Raw genomic sequence first — 12493 nt, forward strand, 5'->3', positions numbered from 1 at the left:
CGGGTCGTAATCTCATCAATACCCATTAAAATATCAATCTTGAGTTGAGACCACGAGATTATCTTCGTAGAATGCCGCAAGTAATCTAAGACCAGTGAGTGTGACGTGGGAGAATAATTTGAATGGTGCATGTTGCCCATGGAATGGCCCTACAAAAACTTGGAGGCATTGTCTGATGGAACAGTAGCCTCCAGGATTTCTCCCTGAAGGGGACGAACCAGTCACCAAACAAGTCCTCTCAAGCGGACAGCAACAAAAATGTCGTTATCTTTCAAAAAGTTTGGCTCCGATTAACTCACCTGTCGTTTCAAGAACAAATGGATGAATTAATCTATCTCTCAGTGTCTCGTGTTGCTGTCCGTGCAGCTGAACAAGAAGATAGATACCCACCTGCGAATATTCTTTCTTGTTTCAGCTGCACTGGTTTACTGAGCTTGGTCAGTAATGGGGGCAAGAACCGTGGGATGCTCGGCTACTAGACTGGCTTTTAATGGTGGATTCTCGGGTCCGTTAAGACAGTTCTTCCCTTCCAGAACTGCCCTGTTTTCTGGGACATCTTTGGTTTCTGCCCTTCATTCGAGATATTTTCCACTGACTGTTCATTCCATGGAAAGATCACATCACCAGGTACTAGAACATGCTCACATGTTTCGCAGTTTGCTGACTGAATCTGAAATCTGCAAGTTCAGTTCTGGCTGGTTTGGATGGGCATATTTAGCAATAACCATGACTTTCTGCAATTCGTGAATTGATTTATCGACTCTATCTTGCATCGTCTTTGCAGGGGGAATATGAACAGAGGAGACCAAAGAGCTTATCTGATTCAAATGACGTATCTGAATTGATGAGATCCATATCGAAGTTTGCACTAACTAATTTTCTTCCTATAGGTTGATCCATAGATCGTCTTCTTTATCAATCCTAAACAAGAAAGTTGCATCAAAGTTGCATAACGAGCAACATTTGGTTCTCTTTCGTGTCTAGTCCTCACCTATAAAATTGAATGTTTCAGCTCTTATAAGTGGAGTAACCTTTGGACTTGTGAATCCTACACCCGGTTGTATAGCTAGCAGATATCCACTAACAAAGTTTGCCACGTTTGGGATATTCTTCATCTCTGGTAATACTTTCGGATCATTATACACATTCTCCATGTCTAACTAGGCCGTTCAGGAACATTTTTATGTTTACCAGCATACATGTGCAAACGTTTTCAGGGCTTAAATTGCGGGGAGGGGAAATAGGATCTGTTATAGACGCATGGCCAGTTGGATTATTTGGGCTAGTATGACCTTCGATTCTTTTTTGTGCGTTCCTTTTTCTTGTTTCCTCTTCGCTTACGAAATTTGAATCATCACTAGGCTAGTCAACCGGATAGTTGTTCCTTAAAATATTTGATAAATCGAAGTGTAAGGATAGGAAGTACGTACCTCTCACAAGAAGAGAATGTATTATGCTTTTGATATCTAACTTGTGTGCTTACCAATTCAGGCTTCTATACTGTTGATCAGTCCTTGCTTCTCCAATCTACTTCTGCAATTCCGTCTAGCACCCCAGGAATTCATTAAAGGCTCGTGTTCATTTCCTCGTACTCTCTTCCTTTGCCAAACTGTCTGAGTTTCAAGTAACATCAATTTCTCAGCTACCTATTTACTTCGGCAAGTTGTTTTGTTGACAGGGTTGGCTATTTTTTGCTGTATGCCAACAACATTGTCCAGCGGAGTTGCGCTTACACAAGTATGCACTCTTTCAAGTGTTTTGTCTTCGATGTTGCCCGAAATAACAAGGCAATTCTGATCAGGAACCTGTTGGTTAATGGCAGCTTGTCGGTGGAAATTCGGCCTTGGCTCTTGCATTGACTGTTCTATCTAATCTGTTGAGCACTATTGCGGTAAGATGAATCACACTCAAGCCTGTGGTTTAATGATTAGAAGTCCCGTTTGGACTGTCTACTCTCCAGTTCTTCAACAGCTTATTTCAGGGGTATTGAAATTTTAGGTGCCATTCTGGATATCGAATTCTTTTGCTGAGGGCTTAGGAGTTTCCATCCCTACAGGGCAGCTGTTCTGGAATCTCATATGCACGATTCTCGTACCTTTGATTCTGGCAAAGGTCCTCTTATCTTGCTCAAGAACAACCTTATTTTTGACGTCTTGTTTTTGTTTAATGTGCTCGTCCTCAAGCTTTAATCTTCTCTTTGGTAACTTTGCCCTCTTAAATATACGATACCGACCTTCTCCTCCTTCATTGTTGTACTTGTTCGCTGTTTGCCTTTGTTGTACGAGATTTTGACCGTACTTTTAACACACAGGTGCTGCGCTCTTCTTCCAAAGGTAACCTCTCCACTATCAATGCTGACAGACAATCACTGTGATATAATATGCTTGTATTGGAAGAAGGGAAAGGAAGTTAATCTGTGCAGTTCTCGAGTCTTTCGTTCCGGAAAATTCCACTTATTACTAGCTTGCAGGTCTTGCAACGTCCGTTGATCAGAACAGAAGGAAGCTGTCATTCATTTCGACCCTCCTCCTCAGTCTCGTGGGTAGCTCTACACTTCGCTGGTAAATCGCGACTCTCCCTCTGTCTGTCTTGCAACTAACTTTTCTTTCCTTCGGGTTCTTTCAGACACCATGGATGCAGGTAAGTAAATCAAGATCCTTGCTCTTAATGGTGAAGCCGGAAGTCTTCCTAAAAGCAATTGCCATGGGAATGTACGTTTCTATGCCTTCCAGTTCTCTACTTTTATTCATTTCGCAAAAATCGACAAACAATATGCTAAAAACCAATGGCCTTTTATTATTCGATGGCCTTATTTCACTGCTATATCGAATTGGTTGCAGATCGGTGCATCTCACCTTTCTATGTTTCAATGCCGTCGCACTTAAGTACTTGTCGAGTGGTCTGGTTGTTTGGAAATCTGCCATGGTAAAGAAAGAGAACATCCGCGCTCTCTTGCTTGTTTGCAGCCAGGTTTGTCACGAATTCTTAGTTTCTCTCTTTGTTAGAGAGAATGCCATCTTGTTTGTTGGAAAACTAGTTATTGTACTGGTATTTCGCAAGTACAGACAGCATTTTCCTCATGGAGTGAATTTGTAATGTTCTCGATTTCCTTTTTCAGAAAGCCTTGCTGATCGTAGTAGCTGTAGTGGATCAGCTAAGCGGTGCGCTTGGTGAGTCGGGGTTATTAGTACTCCCTTGCATTGCAGCGCATATTAACCAGGTCCGCCTTTAGATTCCCTTGTTCTCTTATTAAACTTTAAGTGACAATTCGTTTCGTCATCTCTGTTTCCTAATATTCCATTAAAAGTGTGCTGCAGATCATTATCGACTCGCTGCTGGTGAACTATTGGATTCAAAAGGATCAGTTGAAGAAAGCATCGATCATGTCCCACAGCATGCAATGAGCTTCTTCGATCCGTGCTTGAAAGCTATGCACCTTGTGGAATTACTTCGAGTATGATCTGCTCTAAGAAGCGCTTGCCTTGTTCAAGCAAATCAGGAGGGATGATGGGCAATGCTCACATAATCATTCATAAAGCAGCAGAAGGAAAAAGGATAGCAATAAGCTGCTAAATGGAAACTAAGAATTCAGATCAGCTGTACCGAACATCGTGTGGTGTCTAACCATTGAAGATAAAGTATCTGAGAAGCTGATATTTACATTTCATGCTTTCCGATGTCCTCTAACACACCTTAAATCTGGATGATCTTATAGAGATGATTTCTCCAACTTTTGATCAGTTTCATGTTCAGATCCGGGAAATCATTACCAAACTATCTGAAATAGAACCCGAATCCAAATACGAACAAGTTTAAACATATCTAATCAAGCGCAAACAGCTGAGCGACCATTTTCACATTTAGATTATTTAATCTAGCATTTGATTATTTATTTGTCGTACAAAAAAACTTTTTGACCCTTATTGGTGTGGGGAAGCAGTTCAGTATCTGTACAGGAAAGTTACAAAAGATTTTCACCAGACATCATCATCATGTTACTCAAGTTGATTGGATAGGCCAAGCTGTTTCCTCCTAGTACAGATCATTGGGGCACTCTTTAACTAGACCAGTCTGAGTTTTTCTCGTACAAAAACTTCAAAACATGGCGCAGCAGAACACTTGCTGTTAACAGGAAATTTATACTCTATTCCGTGTAAATGATGCTATCTTTCCGAATAGTAGGGAGGACTAAGGCAGTGTATGGCAGGAAGGAAGGGAAGCAGAGCAGAATGAAGCCGAATATGGAAGGAGTCTCAATCCGCTGAGGATTTATACACTTGCTATTCATTCGCTGCTTGTTATCTGAGTCTCAATCCGAGACGAAGAGCATATTAGGCATTTATAAGCTCAAAATATGCCTCCGCGCGCTAATATTCTTCTTTTGGAAATTGATATCAAAGTCAAAAAGCGAGTATTGGCAAAGCTGCTGTTAACAGAAGAAGAGAGAGACAGCATGTCTGCTAGTTGTGGGACTTGTCCACTTGTTGTAACATTTCTTTGCCCGAATCATTTTTACATGTACTAACATCTGCAGTTGGAAGGCATGAAAGGATGAGGGCAACTCATAATCCGATCGGAAATGGTGTAATGTGAAGGTGGAGGAACGGGGGTCCAGGGTGCGTGTAATGCAGCTTGGCGAGGACCGGATCTGGACAATGCCCGTCTCAGATTTAATCTCACACATATCATTGAGGTTCCTTCCCAATTCCATATGCCATATCCCGAAAATCAGGAAGTTGTGGATAATTAATAATTGATAGCCATCTACAACTCCTGAAAGTTGTTTCACAAGATGAGTAGATGAAGGCGCGCATAGGATGCACAAACCTCAAGTCGGAGGCTTTGTTTGGTTTTGAAGTAAAAAAATTTATTCTACCAACTCAACTCCAATCTTCCCCAAATTCAACACTACAGTAACTATTGTTTTGCCTTTTTCTCCATTTAATAATAACTTTCCACTTATACTTTTTCCTAACCATTTTTATAATCAATTTTTTTATAATCAATTTTTCATCTACTTTCACATTTATATATACATACATATATATATTCTCACCCATCCATATATTTGTCAATACTTGCATTCATTACACAAAATCAAGCTAAATTGGATTATGATCCAACTCGAAAACCAAACGCAAGCTTATTCAGTTGATCAAACTCAGTCCTAGCCAATCATTTGAAAGAATGACCGATATCCAAGTAAGCTCATAATGGTATTCCTATATCATATTGATTGCTTGGAGATTCATATGCTAAGTACAACCATTAATCTTGCATTAGAAATCTTTATTCCTCGAGACAGTTAGAGAATCCCCATCCTCTCTTACAAAGTAAAATAAAGCTTATAAAATGACTCCTATCCCATACAATTTATAAGCGACGACTGCGTGCATTGGTTAAACTACTTATTACTTCTCTCCATTAGATACGGACCAGCACACATGTAATTTCTACTTATTTAGCACATCACGCAGTATACTAATAGAGTTCATCAGTTCAATACCATACAGTACAATAATGTTAAAGCCGGGGCTCCACTTAGCGATCAACGTCTTCTTGCAGCAGTTTCTCTTTGGGCATTGAAGAAGAGAGCAGCCACGGGAAGGCCTAGATCATTTTCCTGGGCGAACATACGTGTGTTGAAGTTGTCCCTTGAGAGAGGACCTTTCATAACAGTTTGCCTGCGTTTCTGCTTGAAGAGGAGGAACACGAACCTGTGGATCCCGATGTTCGGCCTTGGCATTTCATAGCCGACAATTTCCTTCCCTGATAATTGATAACTATTTCAGTCCATATCATTCAATAAAATGATATCATTATTTATAGACCGAAAAAATTACCAAAAGTGGCGTCGGTTGTGCCCGGAATGTCTGTCACCAACCTAAATCGAAACAAAGCCAGGAGCAACATCAAAGCATGATATTGACATATGTACAAATTTATCTTATGTAGCCGAATGAAACATCACTTTATCAACAGAAAGTCCCGGCAAGTAATTGTATTAGCTGCGGCACCTCTAGAGTTTTGCTTGGAAAAGGAAAACTTGTAACTTCTCGACTATACAAATCATAATCTTACTCCCCATCTGCTTAATTTGAACTTAACTTATAATAAGAAAACGAAGAAAGTCCGCATGCTTGATTACGGATAACTATACCAGTGCAAGTGCTCCCTCAGATATGGATCACTGGGACCGGGAACATCCGGATCAGTCATCACCTGCAACACGAGGAAAAAGTAGGCTTCATTATCTCAAATTATAAGGATCGAGATAGCCTTCTAGACACGATAAAGCGACAATATACACGCATAAATATTAATTAGGATTATACCAGTGTGAAGAAGGATCTCATGTCACCACCATGGACCTCAACCCTAGGCTTTGTGGTGACAGCGCAAGGGAAAAGTTCATGTCCATTGTAGACGTGCTTGTTGGAGTTGTAGGTGACACTCATCCTAACACTCGGGGAGAAGTGGTCGACAACATCCCCGACGACTCTCCCAACCACAAGCGGATCTGTCGACATACTTAGCTAGATCCACACGGGACAATGAGAGATACGGCAGTACAGGAATTGTAAGGAGCTTTATGTGAAGATTGAAGGCACAAAAGGAAAAAGAAGAAGGAAGTGGATATATGAAATCTGAGTTGTACTTAGTTGTGCTTGAAAAGGCTTCCCACTCTTCTTATTTATAGTGTGGAGAAAGCAAGCCATATGGCATGCAGAAACTCCTTTGAAGCACGTGCCTTGTTGGGGCAGCCTAAAGATCAAGCGCACAAAAACAAAAAACAGAGGAAAAACCCATAAATTAGGAGAAGGAAGATTAACGTACAAATGAAACAAATGGTTAAAGTGTTATATTCCCCGTAATGCGTCTCGCCGATGATAATTATATGTTATATATCCGTAGTAATAAGTACCGAATAATAGAAAAACTGTTGTCCACAACACACTGACAATTACATGAGTTGTTCACGGTATATAAATGAGTCTTGCAGGTTTTTCGTGTTAAGGTGGTATCCAGAAGTGAGAGGCTCGGTGCGGACGGCATGGCCGGCGCTCCAACAGAGACCGTGCATGTGTCCTTCTAGGAGGAGCCAGTTGGGTACAATGGAGGGAAGAGGCAAAAGTACTTGAAATTCCTCCTTGCCATTTCTGTATATGCCCACAACACAACTGGTCTCAGCCATCCATTCCATAATCAGTAACTTAAAAAGTACTTTGCAAAAGAGGAATCTCTCACTCCCCCTCTCTCTATTTTCACTGTGTCTCTCTGACAACATTATTAATTAACAATTATTCGTGTCTTGTCCACTAGAAGGTCTTCCTTCAGGTCATATGTGCTGATTTTATAAAAGGCAAAAAAATCATAGTTTAATGCTCATTGCTGCAATAAACTAAGGGCATTATTCCCTGGCTGGGATTTGAGCAGGGGGCTTTCATAAAAGTGGCAAAGGACAAGATTCTTAGTTAATAGTGTCATTAGAACCTTCCTGATCAATTCACTAACCGAGTTTAGCAATATTAATCAGAGAATTAGTTGACTGTTGAGGTGTTATCACTGATGATCTCTCTACCACCACAAGCCCACAATGTATGTTTAAAGAACTTTTTCTCCGTTGGGTAAACAATGTTTGAGAACTTCAAGAGAGAGAGAGAGAGAGAGAGATTCAGTTCTCTTCCCAAAATTGGTAAATTGGGGAGAGAGTTAGTGGGCTGTCACTTGTCATTTATGGAAAATTTTGGCAATCTCAGACCTCCTTTTCTCATCAATCTTCCACTTTGAACTGCAGATGATAATCTAAACTATTTTGTTCATGCTGCCCTTTAATTTCATCTTTTTCCCTCTCTTTTGAGCACTAGTTTCCAGTTTTTGAATAAATTTTATATCGAAAGTTCATAGCCGTCAGATCATATGTTGGGTTTCCGGGTCATCACATATCCGAGCTTGTGAGGTTTACAGATGTCGTGACTATATGGACTACAGGAATTTCGGCACCAATTATTGGCATTGAGTTCATGCATTTTGGCAAAGAGATCTTGCATCTTCCTCTTTCTTCTGCCTTGAGGAGGAATTTTCTATTAGCCTAATTTAGTAGACAAAACAGTGTCCTGGTGCAAAATCACCTGTCATATCTTGGTCCGAAACTGATTCGAGTTTCACAATCACTAGAAAAGACTATTCGTAGTGCAGTTATCGGAAGATATGCAAGATCCACTTGATCCAGTGACTAGCAATAGTCACCCAGAACGATAGCAGGTCTTGGGATAGCACAATAGAGCCACTTCTACGTAGCATCCGATCACATGGATCTTGAAATTTCTAGCACAGGAAGTATCAAATAATGGGAAATCATTCCCGTGTTATTGGCATCTGTTTTTGAAGTTACTGTTCATATTATATTCTAAGATACATCATATGCTACAAGCAGTTGCACAACTCTTAAACATTGAGACGTCGCCATACATAGTACCATCATAAGACTGGCTTACCACAGATCAAGGCAGCTTATATGTTACTCCAACAAAAGTGCCCTCAGTATGGCCTCACAGAAATGGTTCTCAAAGATCAGCAAGTGTCCTCTATCTGGAATCTCGTGATACCGAATCCAAGGGAGCTTCTCAGAAATATAGCGGTTTATTTTGAGTGGAATGATTCGATCTTCACAGCTCTGCCATATGTGAACTGATACTTGACCGTCCGGGAAAGGGTTTTCCACGTCCAGTGGACTGAACTCCCATTTCCCGTAACTAGCTATGAGGTCCCGAACAAGACATTCATGGAGGCCTTGTTGTCGTACCTTTTGCTGCACAAAGTAATTGGTGAACATTCAGCAAACCTGTTCAGAGACCAATTGTAGGAAGTAGGGAAACCTTAAAAGCTCGTCGGATGGTGCACTAACAGTGTCTAAGAAAGTCTAAGTTCTTAATCACATACAGTATGTTGAATGTTAGAAAATAATCACCTGATTGGGATCCGGATTTTCCATCCACTTCTTGAGAATCTCGTGATCAGAGGGGCTGAAGAGTTCCATATTTCCTGCCATAATACTCAATGAAGTGAACCATTTCTGAGTCATCCACCAGTGAAGCAACCATGGAGCGAAATGAGCGACCCGAAACGTCCACTGATCTGGCACGGGAAGCTTCCGGAGCGCCTCTCTCGACAGCTGAGTGGGGAAAGAAGGCCACCAATAGTGTACAAATGGGACCACCAAAGCAGCCCCCGATAATCTGCTAACATGAATTCAAATGAGCCTGAAAATCAGAAATATTTCGCCAGAAGGAAAGTAATGAGTAAGTCAAGTATCATGTGGCCATGCCTATGAGGAATGTATTTAAGGCAACTCCAAGCAGGGTAAGCTCCCATGGAGATCCCAATTATGTAAAATCGAGGCCCAATCTGCAACTGGTCGGCTAGTTCTTGAATATCAAATGCTTCACTTTTCACAGTTCGTGACGGGTTCGGGTCACTCTCTCCGTATCCGGCTCTATCGAAGAAAAGAAAGTATATCCTTAGCTCCTCGATAAGTTCCTAAAAGTGTAAATGGGTCATCAGTAAATGATATGGTTCAACTGTCTCGATGGAGAAACAGTTTTTTTCGACAAGGAGGTTCGGGGAAACACAAGCAGTGCCTACCTGAGAAACGGGTAAAGTAATATCTTTGGAGATGTCAAACCCATGAATTACTATAATCTTGTACTTGGCCTCTTCCTTTGGAACTCCCATTTCCCTATAAGACAAATGCCTTCCATCACTCAGTTTGATCCTCGGGGAAGTGATTTGAGGGCCATTGCGGGACCCGCATATCTTTGGAGGTGGGGGCTTCAACGAGTGATAGGCCCATCCGATAAAACCGACTGTCACTGCAATTGCTATAGGTGCTAGCATTGCTAAAACTGAAACAAAAATGAATTAAAACAACCAATTAATTCTGTATTCCAATCCATATGAGTAACCCGCAATACGACAAACAACTTTCATGCACACTTGACTTGGAAATGCAAGTTATCTGAAGAATGACTCACATTCATTTCTATAAGCTATGGACAATCGATAACCCAAAAATTCTATGTGGACAGCAGTTAAGCACTGTTCGGAGTTCTTGAGATTTTTGTATACAAACTCTCCCAGTTGTTCCCGATGATCTCACTAGTCGTTGACAAGAAGTGACTTAACTGTCTCGAACATGTGACAGAATGATTGCTCAATTCTCTGATTATGATGCTAAGAAGCTCTACATGATAGATGCCCAACAACCAAAATGCAAAAGGTGAAGATGAAGCTCAGAATGATGCCCACCAAACTAACATGACTTATAGTTCAGACCGAACGCAGAAGTTTTTCTGAACATGATGCTAAGCGCCTGATGCTTGGCTGATCTCTAAGACAGGATCGGCAAATGTCAGGAATCGGGTTTCCAAGTAAATCAAAGATCAGATTCCAGCAGAGCAAGTGATGAAGAGCACATCATCAACTAGTCAGTCAGTATAGCTAAATTTAACAACTTTGTCAAATACCTAGTGATGAAAACGTGGTCTTTGGTGATCAATTAGCCGGTATAGAGCTATGGAATTTCAATCGGAGCTTACTCAATCTGTTTATGGACTCAAGACATGAAACGTCAACCAGGGAACATGATCACATGACCAATTAAGTTCTACTCATCACTCCTCGTAAAACAAGAGATCCGGAATCAGGCCATCTTCTTCATCCCATAAAATATCATCGATTCAGAAAGCGATAAAAAAAAAATCAAAATTGACTGCCAAGACGTAATGGGTATTTCAGCATCCATTTTCTACCCGAGAAAGGCACAAAATTGAACTTCAGACAAGTCCCAACCTCGGAGAAAGAGGGAGAAGCTTCAATCAAGAACCAACATCGGAGCAGAAACGACAGTAGAGAAGCAAGAGAGTAGCACCTGTGGAAGTGAAACTGCTGGGACTGAGAGGGTGATTGATTCTATCTGGGTATGGCTGCTAGTTAACAGTTCCAATTGGAATGGCAAGTAAAGGAATGAAATCATTCCTATACAAAGACACACGCGGACAATGTAATGCCGACATGAGCAGTCAGGTCGAAAGCGACGGAGATTTTAGGAGCAGCTGAAGCTATTTCGTCTGAGACTCGGACATTCCTTTGTAGTTTTTTTCTTTTTCTTTTTTAAGGTAAATTATATATGTAAGAAAAAATAGAAAAAAAATTTTATGATTTCAATTTTTTTTTTGGGGTAAATGATATAAAAAAACTTTACCTTTTTTTTAATTTGATCGCGAAATTTTCTTTTTTGCCAAAAATTACACAAACTATCAATTCGTTATCAGTTTTACTACACCATTAGTTTCCCCATCGACTTTAATTAAACATGTTCATGTGTCGCACACAAATTGGTTAATGAGCACAACATAAATTTTTTACTCAAAATTATTTTGAAAAAATTAAGAAAAAGACAAAATGAAAAAATAGGTGGCGGTAGAGGGGGAATAGGCCCATCAGTGGGGCCATACGTCGACTACCATCCCCAGTCGAGATCGCCAGCCACCACAAAGATGACCGGTGACCCCGACTGGGGAATTTGGAGGTTTCCTCAATTCCGATCGGTGGGGCCTGCCTCCAGCGACCTCAATTAGGGGGGCGATGGCTGATGACGAGGCCTCACCAATCGATTTGCTCCCCTTTTTTTTCAATTTTTTTAAATTTTCTAATTGATTTTTAATTAAAAATTTATGTGAGTCCCACTCAGTTAATCTATGTGCGCCACATGGCACTGTAAGTGGCATGTCAGCACATCCGGTTAAAGTTGACGGGGTAGCTAACAGCGTGGTAAAACTGACAACTAATCGATAGTATTTTTATTTTTATTTTGCAAAAAAGAAAAAGTTTGTGATAAAATATAAAAAAAAATATAAAGTTTGGGATTTTTTTATGTCATTTACTTATTTTTTTAGGAAAAAGACACTTTTGGTCATCAAGCTTTGTCTCTCTTGTCATTTTGGTCATTAGTCCTTTTTTTTTGCCATTCTCATCATCAATCTTTCACTTTGCGGCCACTTTAATCACCATCCAATTTTTCGTCAAAAAATTCATTTTGCGACCAAAAATTTTTTTAAAAATAAAATAATTTTCAAAATTAAAATATTACAAAAAAAAAGGAAATGGTTCGGACAATATAGAGAAGGGGGAAGACATAAGTGGCGGCCAACCCCCAATTAGGGTCACTGGCGACCTCCCCGGCCGACAATGATCCCAATAGGGCGGTGGTGATGGCTGACTCCTATTAGGGGGTGGTGGCCGCCAGTGATGCTATAATCATCATTCCCAATCGGGATCTCAATGGATCCCAATTTCAAGGTTTTAGGGATCTATTTAGACCTGATTGGGGGGTGGTGACTACTTGTGAGGCTCCCACTGCTCCCTTCCCCCTTCTCTTTCACCGTGTGATCCCTTTCTTTTTTTGTTATTTTTTAAAATTATATATTATTTA

The 12493-nt window shown here is 40.6% G+C and overlaps 3 protein-coding genes across 5 annotated transcripts; 1 reads left to right on the plus strand and 2 right to left on the minus strand.

The window, feature by feature from the left end:
• The first annotated feature begins 330 nt into the window (after positions 1–330).
• On the plus strand, positions 331–3730 carry LOC116202089 (probable sodium/metabolite cotransporter BASS4, chloroplastic). The gene is made up of 14 exons (XM_031533611.1): positions 331–627; positions 785–890; positions 1013–1120; positions 1218–1285; positions 1492–1570; positions 1679–1737; positions 1823–1891; positions 1999–2112; positions 2312–2333; positions 2471–2538; positions 2626–2711; positions 2841–2970; positions 3119–3220; positions 3318–3730. Exons 1-14 carry the CDS (start codon positions 445–447, stop codon positions 3402–3404), a joined length of 1281 nt encoding a protein of 426 aa, XP_031389471.1. The 5' UTR covers positions 331–444; the 3' UTR covers positions 3405–3730.
• A 1523-nt stretch (positions 3731–5253) lies between these two features.
• On the minus strand, positions 5254–6925 carry LOC116199210 (CEN-like protein 2). The gene is made up of 4 exons (XM_031529495.1): positions 6336–6925; positions 6161–6222; positions 5844–5884; positions 5254–5769 (listed from the first exon to the last, which is right to left on the minus strand). Exons 1-4 carry the CDS (start codon positions 6528–6530, stop codon positions 5549–5551), a joined length of 519 nt encoding a protein of 172 aa, XP_031385355.1. The 5' UTR covers positions 6531–6925; the 3' UTR covers positions 5254–5548.
• A 1416-nt stretch (positions 6926–8341) lies between these two features.
• On the minus strand, positions 8342–11097 carry LOC116201570. Of its 3 annotated transcripts, none has more exons than XM_031532844.1 (5): positions 10931–11097; positions 9646–9905; positions 9329–9540; positions 8972–9239; positions 8342–8845 (listed from the first exon to the last, which is right to left on the minus strand). In XM_031532844.1, the coding sequence occupies exons 2-5, from the start codon at positions 9895–9897 to the stop codon at positions 8837–8839; spliced, it is 741 nt and encodes a 246-aa protein (XP_031388704.1). In that variant the 5' UTR covers positions 9898–9905; positions 10931–11097; the 3' UTR covers positions 8342–8836. The 3 variants fall into 3 exon arrangements, with proteins under 3 accessions (XP_031388704.1, XP_031388703.1, XP_031388702.1); XM_031532843.1 differs by having other exon boundaries at positions 8342–8812; positions 10931–11096; XM_031532842.1 differs by having other exon boundaries at positions 8381–8812; positions 10852–11050.
• Positions 11098–12493: the final 1396 nt, after the last annotated feature.

Source organism: Punica granatum, chromosome 3 (genome assembly GCF_007655135.1).
Source record: "Punica granatum isolate Tunisia-2019 chromosome 3, ASM765513v2, whole genome shotgun sequence".
Classification (NCBI taxonomy): domain Eukaryota; kingdom Viridiplantae; phylum Streptophyta; class Magnoliopsida; order Myrtales; family Lythraceae; genus Punica; species Punica granatum.

Bases quoted from the DNA above. Each gene is read 5' to 3' on its own strand.
- LOC116201570 (XM_031532843.1), bottom strand. From the start codon at position 9,897: ATGCTAGCACCTATAGCAATTGCAGTGACAGTCGGTTTTATCGGATGG. The intron at 9,240-9,328 runs GCATGGCCACAT...TCATGTTAGCAG, and splicing joins CTTAAATACATTCCTCATAG to ATTATCGGGGGCTGCTTTGG. The intron at 8,813-8,971 runs GTGATTATTTTC...TACTTTGTGCAG, and splicing joins AAAATCCGGATCCCAATCAG to CAAAAGGTACGACAACAAGG.
- LOC116202089 (XM_031533611.1), top strand. From the start codon at position 445: ATGGGGGCAAGAACCGTGGGATGCTCGGCTACTAGACTGGCTTTTAAT. The intron at 628-784 runs GTACTAGAACAT...TCGTCTTTGCAG, and splicing joins TGGAAAGATCACATCACCAG to GGGGAATATGAACAGAGGAG. The intron at 1,286-1,491 runs GTATGACCTTCG...TTACCAATTCAG, and splicing joins CAGTTGGATTATTTGGGCTA to GCTTCTATACTGTTGATCAG.
- LOC116199210 (XM_031529495.1), bottom strand. From the start codon at position 6,530: ATGTCGACAGATCCGCTTGTGGTTGGGAGAGTCGTCGGGGATGTTGTC. The intron at 6,223-6,335 runs GTATAATCCTAA...CTCGTGTTGCAG, and splicing joins TGAGATCCTTCTTCACACTG to GTGATGACTGATCCGGATGT. The intron at 5,885-6,160 runs GTATAGTTATCC...GTTTCGATTTAG, and splicing joins CTGAGGGAGCACTTGCACTG to GTTGGTGACAGACATTCCGG.